At 49.2% G+C, this 12,751-nt stretch overlaps 1 protein-coding gene across 2 annotated transcripts in view; it reads left to right on the forward strand.

Annotated features, from left to right (window-relative positions):
• Stat6 (signal transducer and activator of transcription 6) overlaps positions 1-12,751 on the forward strand; it is a 19,643-nt gene continuing 6,892 nt past the window's right edge. Inside the window, exons 1-11 of one of the 2 annotated variants that reach the window (XM_076920510.1) lie at positions 1-21; positions 5,168-5,304; positions 5,654-5,792; positions 6,082-6,165; positions 8,857-8,995; positions 9,113-9,165; positions 9,289-9,437; positions 10,056-10,187; positions 10,297-10,485; positions 11,086-11,173; positions 11,303-11,425. In XM_076920510.1, the coding sequence (XP_076776625.1) occupies positions 5,189-5,304; positions 5,654-5,792; positions 6,082-6,165; positions 8,857-8,995; positions 9,113-9,165; positions 9,289-9,437; positions 10,056-10,187; positions 10,297-10,485; positions 11,086-11,173; positions 11,303-11,425 (1,212 nt within the window). In that variant the 5' untranslated portion in view covers positions 1-21; positions 5,168-5,188. Of the gene's footprint in view, positions 22-931; positions 1,202-5,167; positions 5,305-5,653; positions 5,793-6,081; positions 6,166-8,856; positions 8,996-9,112; positions 9,166-9,288; positions 9,438-10,055; positions 10,188-10,296; positions 10,486-11,085; positions 11,174-11,302; positions 11,426-12,751 lie in introns of those variants that run through there. The other variant, XM_076920509.1, reaches the window with a different exon arrangement.

Consider the following 12,751-nt stretch of genomic DNA (forward strand, 5'->3'; position numbering starts at 1 on the left):
CTCCATACATTCGACTTTCAGGTTTGGTCTTTTGTTATCCTCCCCAGCAAAAAATACAGGACAGTCCTCTGCTTATGATGGTGGTGATTCAGAGGCTGAGCAAGGTGTGTGTGTGTGTGTGTGTGTGTGTGTGTGTGACTCTTAAGTGATTTTGAGAGCTGTCATATGTGAGAGCCTGCTGCTACATGTGTGAAACTCAGACGTGTGTGTGTGTGTGTGTGTGTGTGTGTTGTGTGTGTGTGTGTGTGTGCTCTTGTGGCTAGGGAAATTGCATATATTTGTTTTGGGGTGTGTCTCAGTGTTTACCTCAGAAACAGATAGGAACTTTGCCAAGGTTGCACAGCATATTCACATTCAAACTTGGCACCCTATGAATATTCCGGCAGCCCTCAGTGGCTATCACCAGGGTCTGGTATCCCGAAGGGATTCTTTTTCCAAGGGACTCCCAGAGTCTTCCAGAAATCTGAGCTAAGGGTTCCCCTCCCCCACTTCCTCCCTACAGTATCACGGGACTTCTGAGGCGTTCCCGCCTTGGAAGGAGGTGAACCTAGTTGTGCCGGGCCTCAGGTTCCCAGCTGCTTTTCGGGGGTCCTCCATTGGAGGATGCACATAACCCAGATGCCCCAGGGCACACTCCCCCCGAGGCCCCAACCTCTGGCCTGGAGAAAGTTTGTGTCGTAGCTAGGCAGTTTGGGGTGGCATGCTTCTGCCAGATATTAGGTGACTTTTCCGAGGGATGGGGAAATGGATCAGTGCTAAGGGGATCAGAGTGAGGGTCCACCTCCCTCCAGTGTGGTTCAATGGAGGTCCAGCTTTGCCCTCCCCACTACGTGCTTCCCCATCGGGTACATACATGTTCACCCCACTTTCTTCCTCTTCCTCCTCCAGCCCACTTTCTCTTTTCTGTGTCGTCAGAGCACCAGGGAGGGACCTGGGCAGATAGAGAAGCCGGAAACAGCAGGCCGGGGCAGCCAGGGTTTACAGTGAAGAGGAAGGCCGGGAAACGAGTGCGTGCGTGCGTGCCTGCCTCTCTGTGTGTGTGTATGTGTGTGTGTGTGTGCGTGCGCGTGTGCGTGTGTGTATGTGTGTGTACACATTCAGTTTTTAGGGCCAGCCTAGAACCCGCTGGACAGACCTACAGACCCATGGGGCTTGGTAGTGCCCTCTGAGAGAGGGAGAAGATAGCAGCGGGGCTGCCGAGGTGAGGGGATGTCTGCGAGTTGGGAAGGTTGGGGGGGGGAGGGGGCTTTGACGAACCATGAGGCATGGATTTTTGGGGCCTCTCGGATCCTCCCCCCTGGGCGGGGCAGTTGGTCCCCTGGAAAGTGTTTCATATGGGGTTAGCTGATGGCACTGGGTTTTGGCAGTTTCCAACTTTCGAAGGACTCGGGTGGGTACAGGCCTCCACATTCCCATCCCCAACGTGTCACTTTCCCCAATCCTCAGCCCTGCACCTCCTGGGACTTGGGACAGTCAGTGGGCAGAGGGGAAGGAGGTTCCTTCTGGGCTGGGGGACATGGCTACCCCTCCCTAGAAGTTGATGCTCCAGGGTCCCCGAGCCTGTCCAACCCCTGCTGCTGCCCGCTAAAGGTTCCTACTCAGGGTGTGGCTAGAGGGTGAGAGAGACCCAAATGTAGACCTCATGGTGTCCCAGAGGAGGGGGACTTTCCCCCCTCATATTGCTTGCTTGGCTGTAGTAAACCCTGAGATTTCCCCGTGGGAGGGCGGCCGGCTGGGGGTTAACCCTCCTCGTGCTGACCTGGCTCCACCTCCTCCCACCCTTTCCCACCCCCACCACTACCGCCACCGTCATACACACACACACACTGGACAACTCAAGGAAGCCCTTGACTTTTGATATTGGGGTCACACGGTCAGCGGACTCGGAATGCAGGAGTGGAGGGGGATAATACTTAGGCTACCAAGCTTAGGAAGAAGCTTCTGGGTTGGCGGGCTTCCCCTCCGGCGGGGAGGGTGAGTCTGGAAGGGAAAGCTCGCCCCGCCTCTTGCAGGATGGCTCCGCCTTCCCTCCCTAGGGGACTGATCACAAATAGTGGCTGTGTCCTGGTCCGACCTATAGACCCGGCACGGTTACCGCTGCTCAGGGGAGAAATAAGGCTTCATGGCGTCTGGGGAGGGAGGAGGATGACACTTGAGTCACTCTACAGGGAGATTTAGAGGAAATGGGATCTGCTCGTGGCTTGGCAGTCCCCGGTCCCCAGTAGGGTAAGGATGGGGCTAAAGGTCTGGAATCTGAACACTCCAGAGACTGGGAGGGAGAGGGAACAGAATCCTCTCTTAAATTTGAAAATAAGCGGAATGTGACTCCTCAGGGTGCCCCACCCAAAAGGGTAGACAGTTTTAGATCAAAGCCTGGTGAAGGGCCCGGACCAAGAGTTGAGGTCTGCCTCTGGGAGTCAGAGCTCAGGGAGCGGGAGAGCAAACTGGCAGCAAGATGGTTAAGGGTAAGAAATGTCCTGTGAAGGGGCCTCCTTCTCTTCTGTATGGGAGCCCCGGGGGAGTTAAGAGGCTCAAAAGGCAGGACGAACTGGGGAGACCCAGGGAGTTTCCATCCCATCCTCCTCCTCCTCTCTGAGAGGTCATGATGAGAACGGTAAACTGAGAGCCGTGCCCCCCATCACTGCTCTACCCAGCCCAGTCTGAGGCTCTGCTTCCTCTCCTCCTCTTTCCCTGCCTTTCTTCTTCTCTTCCTCTGGCTTTTTGGCCTCCCTTCTTCTAGGCTGATCAATCCCCATTGCTTCTCTGGTCTTCCCTCTCTTTCCTCTCCTCCTAGCTCCTCCTGTCCTCTCTATCTTTAAGGTGATGGGATCTCTGAGCTGGAAAGAATTCTAACAGCACAGTATAGTGATTAATCCCAACGATAATTAAGAGCCTGATTACTAACCCCTTGCCCAAGTTAAGGCCTTGGACAAGTTAATCTCCTGAGCCTTAATTTCTTTGTCTAGAAAAAGGGATATTTGTATACTTTAAAATAGGGCTGGAGAGATGGTTCAGTGGTTAAGAGCATTGGCTGTTCTCCCAAAGGACCTGGGTTTGACCCTTACCCCCCCACACACACACACGGCAGCTCACAACTGTTTATAACTCCAGTTCTAGAGGCACACATATACACAGGCAAAACCATTAAAATACTAAAAAGCTAAAAAAAAAAAAAAAACCATTGTAAGGGGACGGAGATGTAGCTAAGGGATAGAGCAGTGTGTAGCATGCATGAGGCCCTGGGCTTCTTCCCTAGCGACACGCACACATACACACATGCACACACACATAAACAAACACATGCGCGCATACACGGGTACACATGCAAGCGAGTGTACACACACACACACACACACATACATACACAGACACACACACACACACATGCACGCACGTGCACACAGTTGTTGCTGGGTCCCAGTAAGCTATTTATTGAGTGTGGTATATCTGTTTTGGAATAGTGTATAATGACTAATAGACATTGCTACTCTACCACCATCTTCATAACCTAGCTTGGTGACTTTTGCAGGGTTGGGCCCTGAACTTAGAGTTTCACAAATACTAGGTAGGCAGACACTCTACCACTGAGAAGTCTCTCAAGTTACCTCATAGGGTCTTAGAACTTCACAAGGTTTCAAGGGACACCTTGGAGGTCAGTAGGCAGGGAGAGAGAAAGTAGATCCAGCAGGATTCCTGCCGTCCACGCTTGCCTTCAACGGACTTATTGTAGCTTTGTACCCTGTCCCCATTTATGATCTGCTCCCTGTGGTATCAAATTACCCGCAGTAAACCACACACTGGGAAAACGAAATAGAAAATACCAGAAAAAGGGAATGCATGGATTTTAAATAACTTTTGTTACAGTGTGTTGTATAATCTATTTATTATTATTGTTGATCTTTGTGTGCCCAATTAAGATATATATATATATATATATATATATATATATATATATATATATATGGAAGTGTAGTAGATGCAAGAGTAGATGCTGCAAGCTGCAAGCTGTCTCAGGCCCTATCCATGGTCTCAGGTTGGAATGATGTCCCGTGTATTCTTTTCAGACACTGATGTCATATGGATTAAAAAGTAAAGTTGGAGTCAGGTGTGGTGATGCATGTCAGTAGTCCCAGTCCTTGGGAAGTGGGGATAAGAGGATCAAGAGTCCGAGGCTGACCCATCATTGTGGTGCATGCCTTTAATCTCAGCAAGCAGGAGGCAGGAGGCAGGGGGCAGGGGGCAGGGGGCAGGGGGCAGGGGGCAGGGGGCAGGGGGCAGGGGCCGGGGCAGGGGGCAGGGGCGGGGGCAGGGGCAGGGGCAGGGGCAGGGGCAGGGGCAGGGGCAGGGGCAGGGGCAGGGGCAGGGGCAGGGAGATTTCTCCCAATTCAGGGTCAGCCTGAGCCACATAGGGAAAGCCTCTAATGCACTCAGAGCACATGCCACCACATCCGAGCTCCTGAGTTTGTTCACCGCACCTCTAAAAATCAAAGTTGTTTCGTGTTTTCAAATGTTTAGAAAGAGCAAAGGGATGATGACATTCACCAGAATCCCACTGCTTGAGAGTCTGAGAAGAAAGGATTCCTCAAGCTCAGGAGTTCAAAGGCAGCCTGGGCAATATAGCCAGAGAATCTTAAAACAAAAAATTTAGAAGGTGCCCTATTCATTCAGCCCTTTTCATGATAAGAAGACCAAGCTTGATAGAGGACAGTCTTTATACCCCCCAGAACCAGACCAGGTCCCAAGCTACAGTGGAAACCACCTGTCTCCACGGAGCCCACTCTTTCCCTTTTGTCTTGTGTCTGCTTGTCCCCTCATGGACCCGGCTGTAGCTCTTCAACTTGTCCATGTCCATCACTGAAGGTTTTGTCCTGTTTTGGACATTGGCTAAGGGAGCCTGTGGCTTAAGGTGTCCTAGAAGTAGGTATGATCAAATGATGGAAGGGAAATATTGTGATCCTCCACATCTGAACTCAACTCTCTGGGACTTCAGCTTGAGCCATGAGAAACTAGAAAGAACCCAAAGTTCTGGAAAGATCCAGCATTCTAAGCCCAGCAAGACTGAAGGAGGTTTTCAGCAGGACCATCTACTTAGAGGAGCTGCTGCTGTCCCAGAAGCCAAGCTGCTTTCTTGGGAGCCTCACTGAATGGCCTTACTCTTCTTCCTCAGGCACCCTGCATATCCCAGATCATGTCTCTGTGGAGTCTAATTTCCAAGATGTCCCCAGAAAAACTGCAACGGCTCTATGTTGACTTTCCGCAACACCTGCGGCATCTCCTGGCTGACTGGCTGGAGAGCCAGCCCTGGTGAGTCTTGCTCCGTGTCTTCCCCTCTTTTGAGAGCCCTTGTTGATTAGTAGAACTCAGAATTGAGGACTTGTTAGTGTGTGTCTAATGGAGTAGACTTGGTTGCCACGTAGACGCTGCACCTCTTAGAAGGCTGAACCAAGAAGGGAAGTCAGGGCTGGAACAGAAGCAACTTTTCTTACAAGCCAGCAGAGTGGGGGGCAGGAATCATGGGTGGTGGCTGCAGAGAACGTACCTAAGTAGAGAAGAAGGAGAGGGAAAAGAAACCTGCCTTCCTTGCTATAAGTTGAGTCTCAGAAGCATTAAAGAAGCCCTGGCCTGAGGCATCCTAATGCTACTGTCCTCACAGGGAGTTCCTGGTCGGTTCAGATGCTTTCTGTTACAACATGGCTAGCGTCCTACTTTCTGCCACTGTCCAGCGTCTTCAGGCCTCTGCAGGAGAGCAAGGGAAAGGAAGCAACATCTTGCAGCACATCAGCACCTTGGAGGTAGGGCAAGACTGGAAGGGGAAGGTTGGGATGGGTCATGGTAGAGCTGGAGTGAGCACTGGACACTGGAAGAAAACTGGTGACTTGGTATTCGTTGAAAGCAATGGCTAGCTCTGTGGTTAGGTGCTAGCTGGCATGCAAATCGGTTTTTAAAGCAAGCAAATGTATGAAACTTGAGAGTCTCTGGTTATGCTCTCTAACAGTATGTACATGAATGGGGGCAAGGAATTGGAGGAGGGAGGGGGCATGGGTAAGGGAGGCTAACGGCTGATTATTTTCAATTCTATAGAGCATCTATCAGAGGGATCCCCTGAAGCTGGTGGCCACCATCAGACAAATACTTCAAGGGGAGAAAAAAGCTGTTATAGAAGAGGTATTGTGTTACCCCACTTCCCATGCATACTCATCAGGGTTCTCTGGAGGAATAGAACTTACAGAATGAGTATACACACACACACACACACACACACACACACACACACACACACAGATGCACACACGGTTTATTAGAATGGTTTATAGGCTGTGGTCTAGCTAATCCAACAATGGCTGTCTACCAAACAGAAAGTCCAAGAATCTAGTAGTTGTTCAGTATATGAGGCTGCATGTCTCAGCTGGTCTTCAGTATACACCAGAATCCTGAAGAAGCAGGCTTTAATGCCAGTGAAGGAATGAACTAGCTAGGGAGAGTGAGAGCAAGCAGGCAGAGAGAGCAAGCTTCCTCTTTCCATGTCCTCTATATAGGCTACAGCAAAAGGTGTAGTTCAAATTAAAGGTGGGCCTTTCCATCTCAAAAGGCCTGGATGAAAGATGTAGCATTCCTAATCCCAGCACTTGGGAGGCAGAGGCTGGTGGGTCTGAGTTCCAGGCCAGCCTTGCTTCAGAGGGAGTTTCAGGACAGCCAGGGTTACACAGAGAAACATTGTCTCAAAAAACAAAAACAAATGAAAAGATGTATCTTGAATGATCTGGAATAGATGTGGGTCTTCCCACTTGAAATGGCTTAATTAGAATTAAAAGAATCCCTTACAGGTGTGCTCAGCTATTGGGTTTTAGTTAGTTCCAGATATAGTCAAGTTGACAACCAAGAACAGCCATCACAAGTCCACACCCTATCAACTTGACGCACAACTATCTCCTTGGGTCACGGTAATTTCCAAATGAAAACAACAACCAAGACATAATTACGCCCAATATAACTATCCAATGTACAATCTCAAACACATTATATACTTAAAGTAGATGGTGGCAATGTGCCTTTAAGGAACATTCTTTTAGTATCTCAAGCTTAAATTGCAACCACTGATATTCTCTTAATTGATGTTACAATACATGGTAAAGAAATTGAAGGAAGAAAACACAAATATCTGTACAAACACATTTTAAACAAAATATGACAGAAAAACTCATGTCAATTATAATTCTTGTTTCTGTATCTTATCACCTGGCCTTAGCTGTTTTTTTTTTTTTTTTTTTAAGTAATTTGTTTTATGTGCATTTGATGTTTTGCCTGCATGTATGTCTGTGTGAGAGTGTTAGATCCCCTGAAACTGGAGTTACAAAAGGTTGTGATCTGCCATGTGAGTACTGGGAATTGAACCTGGGTCCTTTGGAAGAGCTGCCAGTGTTCTCAACCACTGAGCCATCTCTCCAGCCCCCTTAGCTGGTACTTACAACCTTCCTCTACTGCCCATTCTGTATTTCCACTTTTAGCAATCACCTCAGCAGGTATTGGCATTTTTCCTGGAAGACGGACCCGTATCTTCATTTCTGAAGGATTTGTTTTTCTGCCTGGATTAGATTGTTATAATTTCCCATTGATTTTAATCACAGGAAATAGCACCAAGATAAACCCCAAGAACTTCCTTTGGTTATCCTGGGTCCTGAATCCTGTTGTAAAGCAGCAGTTCTCAACCCGTAGGTGTGGACCATCAGAAAACACCTATTCTGATGGTCTTAGGAAATGAGACACTGGCTCAATAACAAAATGACAGTTGTGAAGTAGCAGTGAAAATAAATTTGTAGTTGGGGTTCCTAAGACCGTCAGAAATATGTTTTCTGATGGCTACAACCCACAGATTGGAAATCAATGCCCTAAAGGATCTCCTGCACTCCAGGCATCATCTCTCTTACCTCCATTGTAGAGAAGCAATCCAATTTCCCCATGGTAATCTCGTAATCATGGTAACCAGTCATTCCTCTTAACACTGTTATCCTTTCTTAGTCTGTGGGCTTCAGGGCATCAGAAACCCAAAGTGGCCAGGGGGATGTCTGAACTCCCAGTTCAATGGAATGCTTGTGTATCTCCTGGCAGAAGTGCTCCCTGGAATCAAAACTCATAGGCCAGCAGAACTTAATGTTGCAGGAACAGGAAGCCAAAATGTTCCTAGTAGGTCACTAGGGGTGATGGTGAGTAGAACTATTCCCTTTTCCACCCCTTGATTCCTGGACCCATAGATCCTAGCCCGAACCATGAAAGCCTAGGAAAAATTTAAACTCAGGATTCAGGACCCAGGATAACCAAAGGAAGTTCTTGGGGTTAGAGTGAACCCCAACCAAGTTTAGGGAGGCTTCAGACAGAACAAGGGCTAAGGAGATAGTTCTGCTAGGAGAAAGGGCTTATCTTGAGGTTCTGAAAGCCCTTGGAAAGGGCTGGAGAGATGGCTCAGTGGTTAAGAGCACCGACTGCTCTTCCAGAGGTCCTGAGTTTAATTCCCAGCAACCACATGGTGGCTCACAACCATCTGTAACAGGGTCGGATGCCCTCTTCTGGTGTGTGTCTGAAGACAGCGACAGTGTACTCACATACATAAAATAAATCTAGAGGGAGAGAGAGAGAGAGAGAGAGAGAGAGAGAGAGAGAGAGAGAGAGACACAGAGAGAGAGAGACAGAGAGACAGAGAGAGAGAGAGAGAGAGAGAGAGAGAGAGATAGATTTGGAAAAACTGCCAAAGGAACAAGTAAAGCAAATGGTATAAAGGTATGCAGAGGGTGGAGGTGGACACAGAGGACCCGTTAGAACAGCTTCCCTCTTGGTATCTGCCCTCCCCTTCCCGTGGTGCAGTTCCGCCACCTGCCAGGGTCCTTCCATCGGAAGCAGGAAGAACTGAAGTTTACTACAGCCCTTGGAAGACTTCAGCACGGAGTAAGGGAGACCCGACTTCTCCGAGAATCTCTGCAGCAAGGGACCAAGACTAGACAAGGTGGGGTTCAGGGTCTGGACACCAGAGGATTTGGGAGAGGGTTTAGAAATGATCTTTTCTTGGACCTCTGCCTTGAGTGACCCTTTTTACACCCCTGACCTCTGCCTCTGCCCTCAGTGTCTCTGCAGAACTTGATAGACCCTCCTGCCAATGGCGCTGTTCCAAGTGAGGTGCGTAATGGCCTCAGTTGCTAGTAAGCAGGAAGGATGGAGCTGACTGAGTTACATGAGGGAATGGCAGGGAGGTGGGGGAAAATAATGGTGGCTCTGGCTCAGGCCCTGTTCTGATCTCAGGATCTGGCCACGATGCTGCAGGGGACTGTGGGGGACCTGGAGGCCACCCAGGCCCTGGTGCTGAAAAGGATTCAGATTTGGAAGCGGCAGCAGCAGCTGGCAGGGAATGGCACACCCTTTGAGGAGAGCCTAGCAGGGCTGCAGGAGAGGTGAGGATGGGGCTGCCAGTCAGGGAGCATGCTGGGGTGGGTACACATGTCTCTATAGCTGAGGACGATGGCTTTGAAGTAGGCCAAGACTTACAGAGGCCAGTTGCTGCAAGGCTGTGCACAGTGTTCACATAGATCCTTCACAAGTGTCTCAGTTGAGAGAGTCGTCTTCAAGCCTGTGCCCGGAGGAATGAGGAGGCTGGCTTGTTTGTTTTTAAGATACAGCCTTACAGTGTAAGATGTCCAGGCTGGCCCTTGAACTTACTGCACACCTCCTGTCTCAGCCTCCCAAGTACTGGAGCTATGTGTGTGGGTCACCAGATCTCACTGTTGGTGGGTAATAACACTTTCCAGTTTTCCCTAAGGCACACAGTGCCTCAGGTAGTACAACTGTGAGAAGAGACCTCTGGGCTCTCCACAGGGAGTCTGGACCCTGACTGTGAGCTCTTTATCCAGAGTGGAGACAGATCCCCCAACCCTAACCCTAACCCAGGTTCCTTGCAGCTACACCCACAGCCTGCCCCATGTCTGCTCACACAATATCCCATGCTCTCCCTGGGTTTGGGTTGAAGAAAACAATCTGAAATCTGTGCTCTCTGACAACCATCCTGGCCCCAGGTGTGAAAGCCTGGTGGAAATTTATTCCCAGCTGCAGCAGGAGATTGGGGCAGCCAGTGGGGAGCTTGAGCCCAAGACTCGGGCATCACTGATAAGCCGTCTGGATGAAGTCCTTCGAACCCTTGTGACCAGGTATAAATCATAAGCCCCTACTTGGCTGTAAGTAAACCCCAGGGAGTGAAGGGGTTCATAAAGTTGGGACCCAGGATCTAACATTGCTGTCTCCCTCTCATTCCTCCAGCTCTTTCCTGGTAGAGAAACAGCCCCCCCAGGTTCTGAAGACACAGACTAAGTTCCAGGCTGGGGTTCGATTCCTGCTGGGTCTGCAGTTCCTAGGGACCTCTGCCAAACCTCCACTGGTCAGAGCTGATATGGTGACAGAGAAACAGGCCAGAGAATTAAGCCTGCCCCAGGGGTCTGGGGCTGGAGTGTAAGTGAAGACTGGCCCTAAGTTGGAGAAGGCCTGATGGGATGAGAGGAGTTGAGATGCTGGCTTCATAAAGAGTGGAGTTTAGGGAAAGAGATCTCTGGAGTGTGGAGACACTGAACTCTGACTACTTGAAGCAGAGGAAGGAAAGAGATCCTTTCAAGGGGCGTCATCAGGATTTGGCTAAGATGCCAAAACTCCAGAAGAGGGAGGCCAGCAAGATGGCACAGTGGGGCTCGCTGCAAAGTCTGATGACATGAATTTGATTTCTAGAACCTACGTAAAGGTGGAAGGAGATAACTGACTCCTAAAAGTTGCTCTTTGACCTCTATATGAGTGCACCCCATCACGCACACGTACAACAACAACAATAATACTAAAAGTTAAAAACCAAACAGGTAGTACATCTCAGTGGAAGGACAGGTTGTTAGCATGCCAGGGACTGGGTTCAATACTAGCAGTATATATTAACACATGCAGAGAGGAGGGAGAACACGAGATGGAGAGCCAGGGCCAGTGACAGCAGTGGCCAGCACCATTCCCCAGTCACCCACGCTGCTCACCTCGGATGAGGCTGCTCTCACACTCTGACTCCCCTGGCAGGGAGAGCACAGGAGAGATCGTGAACAATACAGTGCCTCTGGAGAACAGTGTTCCTGGGAACTGCTGCTCCGCCCTGTTCAAGAACCTGGTAAGAGGCTGTGGGTGCTGGTATCCTCAGACCGTGTGACTGACTCTTCTTGGAGAGGGTGCTGAGGGCCCAGAGAGGAAGCTCTCAACATCTGCTCTCTCTTGCTCTCCTGTATTCTCCCTCTCACAGCTCCTAAAGAAAATCAAGCGCTGTGAGCGGAAGGGCACAGAGTCTGTCACGGAAGAGAAGTGTGCTGTGCTCTTCTCTACGAGCTTCACGCTGGGCCCCAACAAACTCCTCATCCAGCTTCAGGTGAGTGCAGACCCCAGCTCTGCTGCAGACAGGGACCCACTCCTCCATGCCCCACTAGAGCCCTGGATTCCTCCTCCTGACTGCCTCACATCCCTGTGTTTCTGGGATAATACATTAGGGCCAGACAGAGGTGGGAGAACAAATTCTAGAGGAACACATCCTGGGAGCAGTGTGTGTAGCAACCAAGGCTTGTTGTTGTTGTTTTGTTCTGTTTACTTTCTCAAGGCAGGTTCTTGTGATGTAGTCTATGCTGGCTCTAGACTCTTTTCCTTGAAATATCATCATCATTATTGCAGGGGGCATACACATGTCATGGTGCATATGTGGAGGCCAGAGGACAACCCTTCTACTTTTATGTGGGTTCTGGAGGTCTAATTTGGGTCACCAGGCTTGTGCTGCAAACAGCTTTTCCCATTAAGCCATCTTATTGACCCTCAAATTCTTTTTCATGTTGCTCCTCTCCTCTCCTCTCCTCTCCTCTCCTCTCCTCTCCTCTCCTCTCCTCTCCTCTCCTCTCCTCTCCTCTCCTCTCCTCTCTCCCCTTTCCTTCCCTCCTCTCCCCTCTTCATTTTTTAAAGTCTTCTGTAGCCCACACTGGCATTACAAGCAATATCTTGCCTCAGCCTCCCAAGTGCTAGGGATTATAGGTCTATACCACCAAACCCCACTCTTTAACTCTTATCAAATTATATATATATATATATATATATATATATATATATAGAATAAATATCACCCCTACAGCCCTGATCTCCATATATGTGTGTGTGTATATATATATATATATTTGGAAATATATATATTTATATATATTTCCTGTATTGGGGATATATATTTGGAAAATGATATTTAGAAAGTGATATTTAGAAAATGGCGCCCAGTCCGGCTTATTCCCAGGCAGCCACCATGTTCTTGCTGCTCCTCAGGTCTGACTGGGGCTCTGGCTAGCTAGATGCGTAGGTCCTGGCACCCACAAGATGCGAGTGTGGAGGATGGCTCTGTCAATCCACCACACTGCATCCATAAAGCTCGAGTGAACCAGACAGTATCTGGCATCCTTGCAGTAGCCAGTAGAAATGAGACTCTTAAAGCTGAATGATTATCTAAAGGATTTATATATTTAGAAATGCTCAATCAACAAGATGCCCACACAATTAGAGTTGTTATCCAGTATCTAACCTTTTGATAGAAGTTGCTATCCAGGACAGCTTTTGACCCATCCATGGTTCTCCATGGGTGATAGCCTCCTTCTTCTCCTCCCCTTTCTCTTTCTCCCCTCCCCTTCCTCTCCCAGCTCCACCTCCTCTTCTACTGCCTAATCACTAA

This window comes from Arvicanthis niloticus, chromosome 22 (genome assembly GCF_011762505.2).
Source record: "Arvicanthis niloticus isolate mArvNil1 chromosome 22, mArvNil1.pat.X, whole genome shotgun sequence".
Classification (NCBI taxonomy): Eukaryota; Metazoa; Chordata; class Mammalia; order Rodentia; family Muridae; genus Arvicanthis; species Arvicanthis niloticus.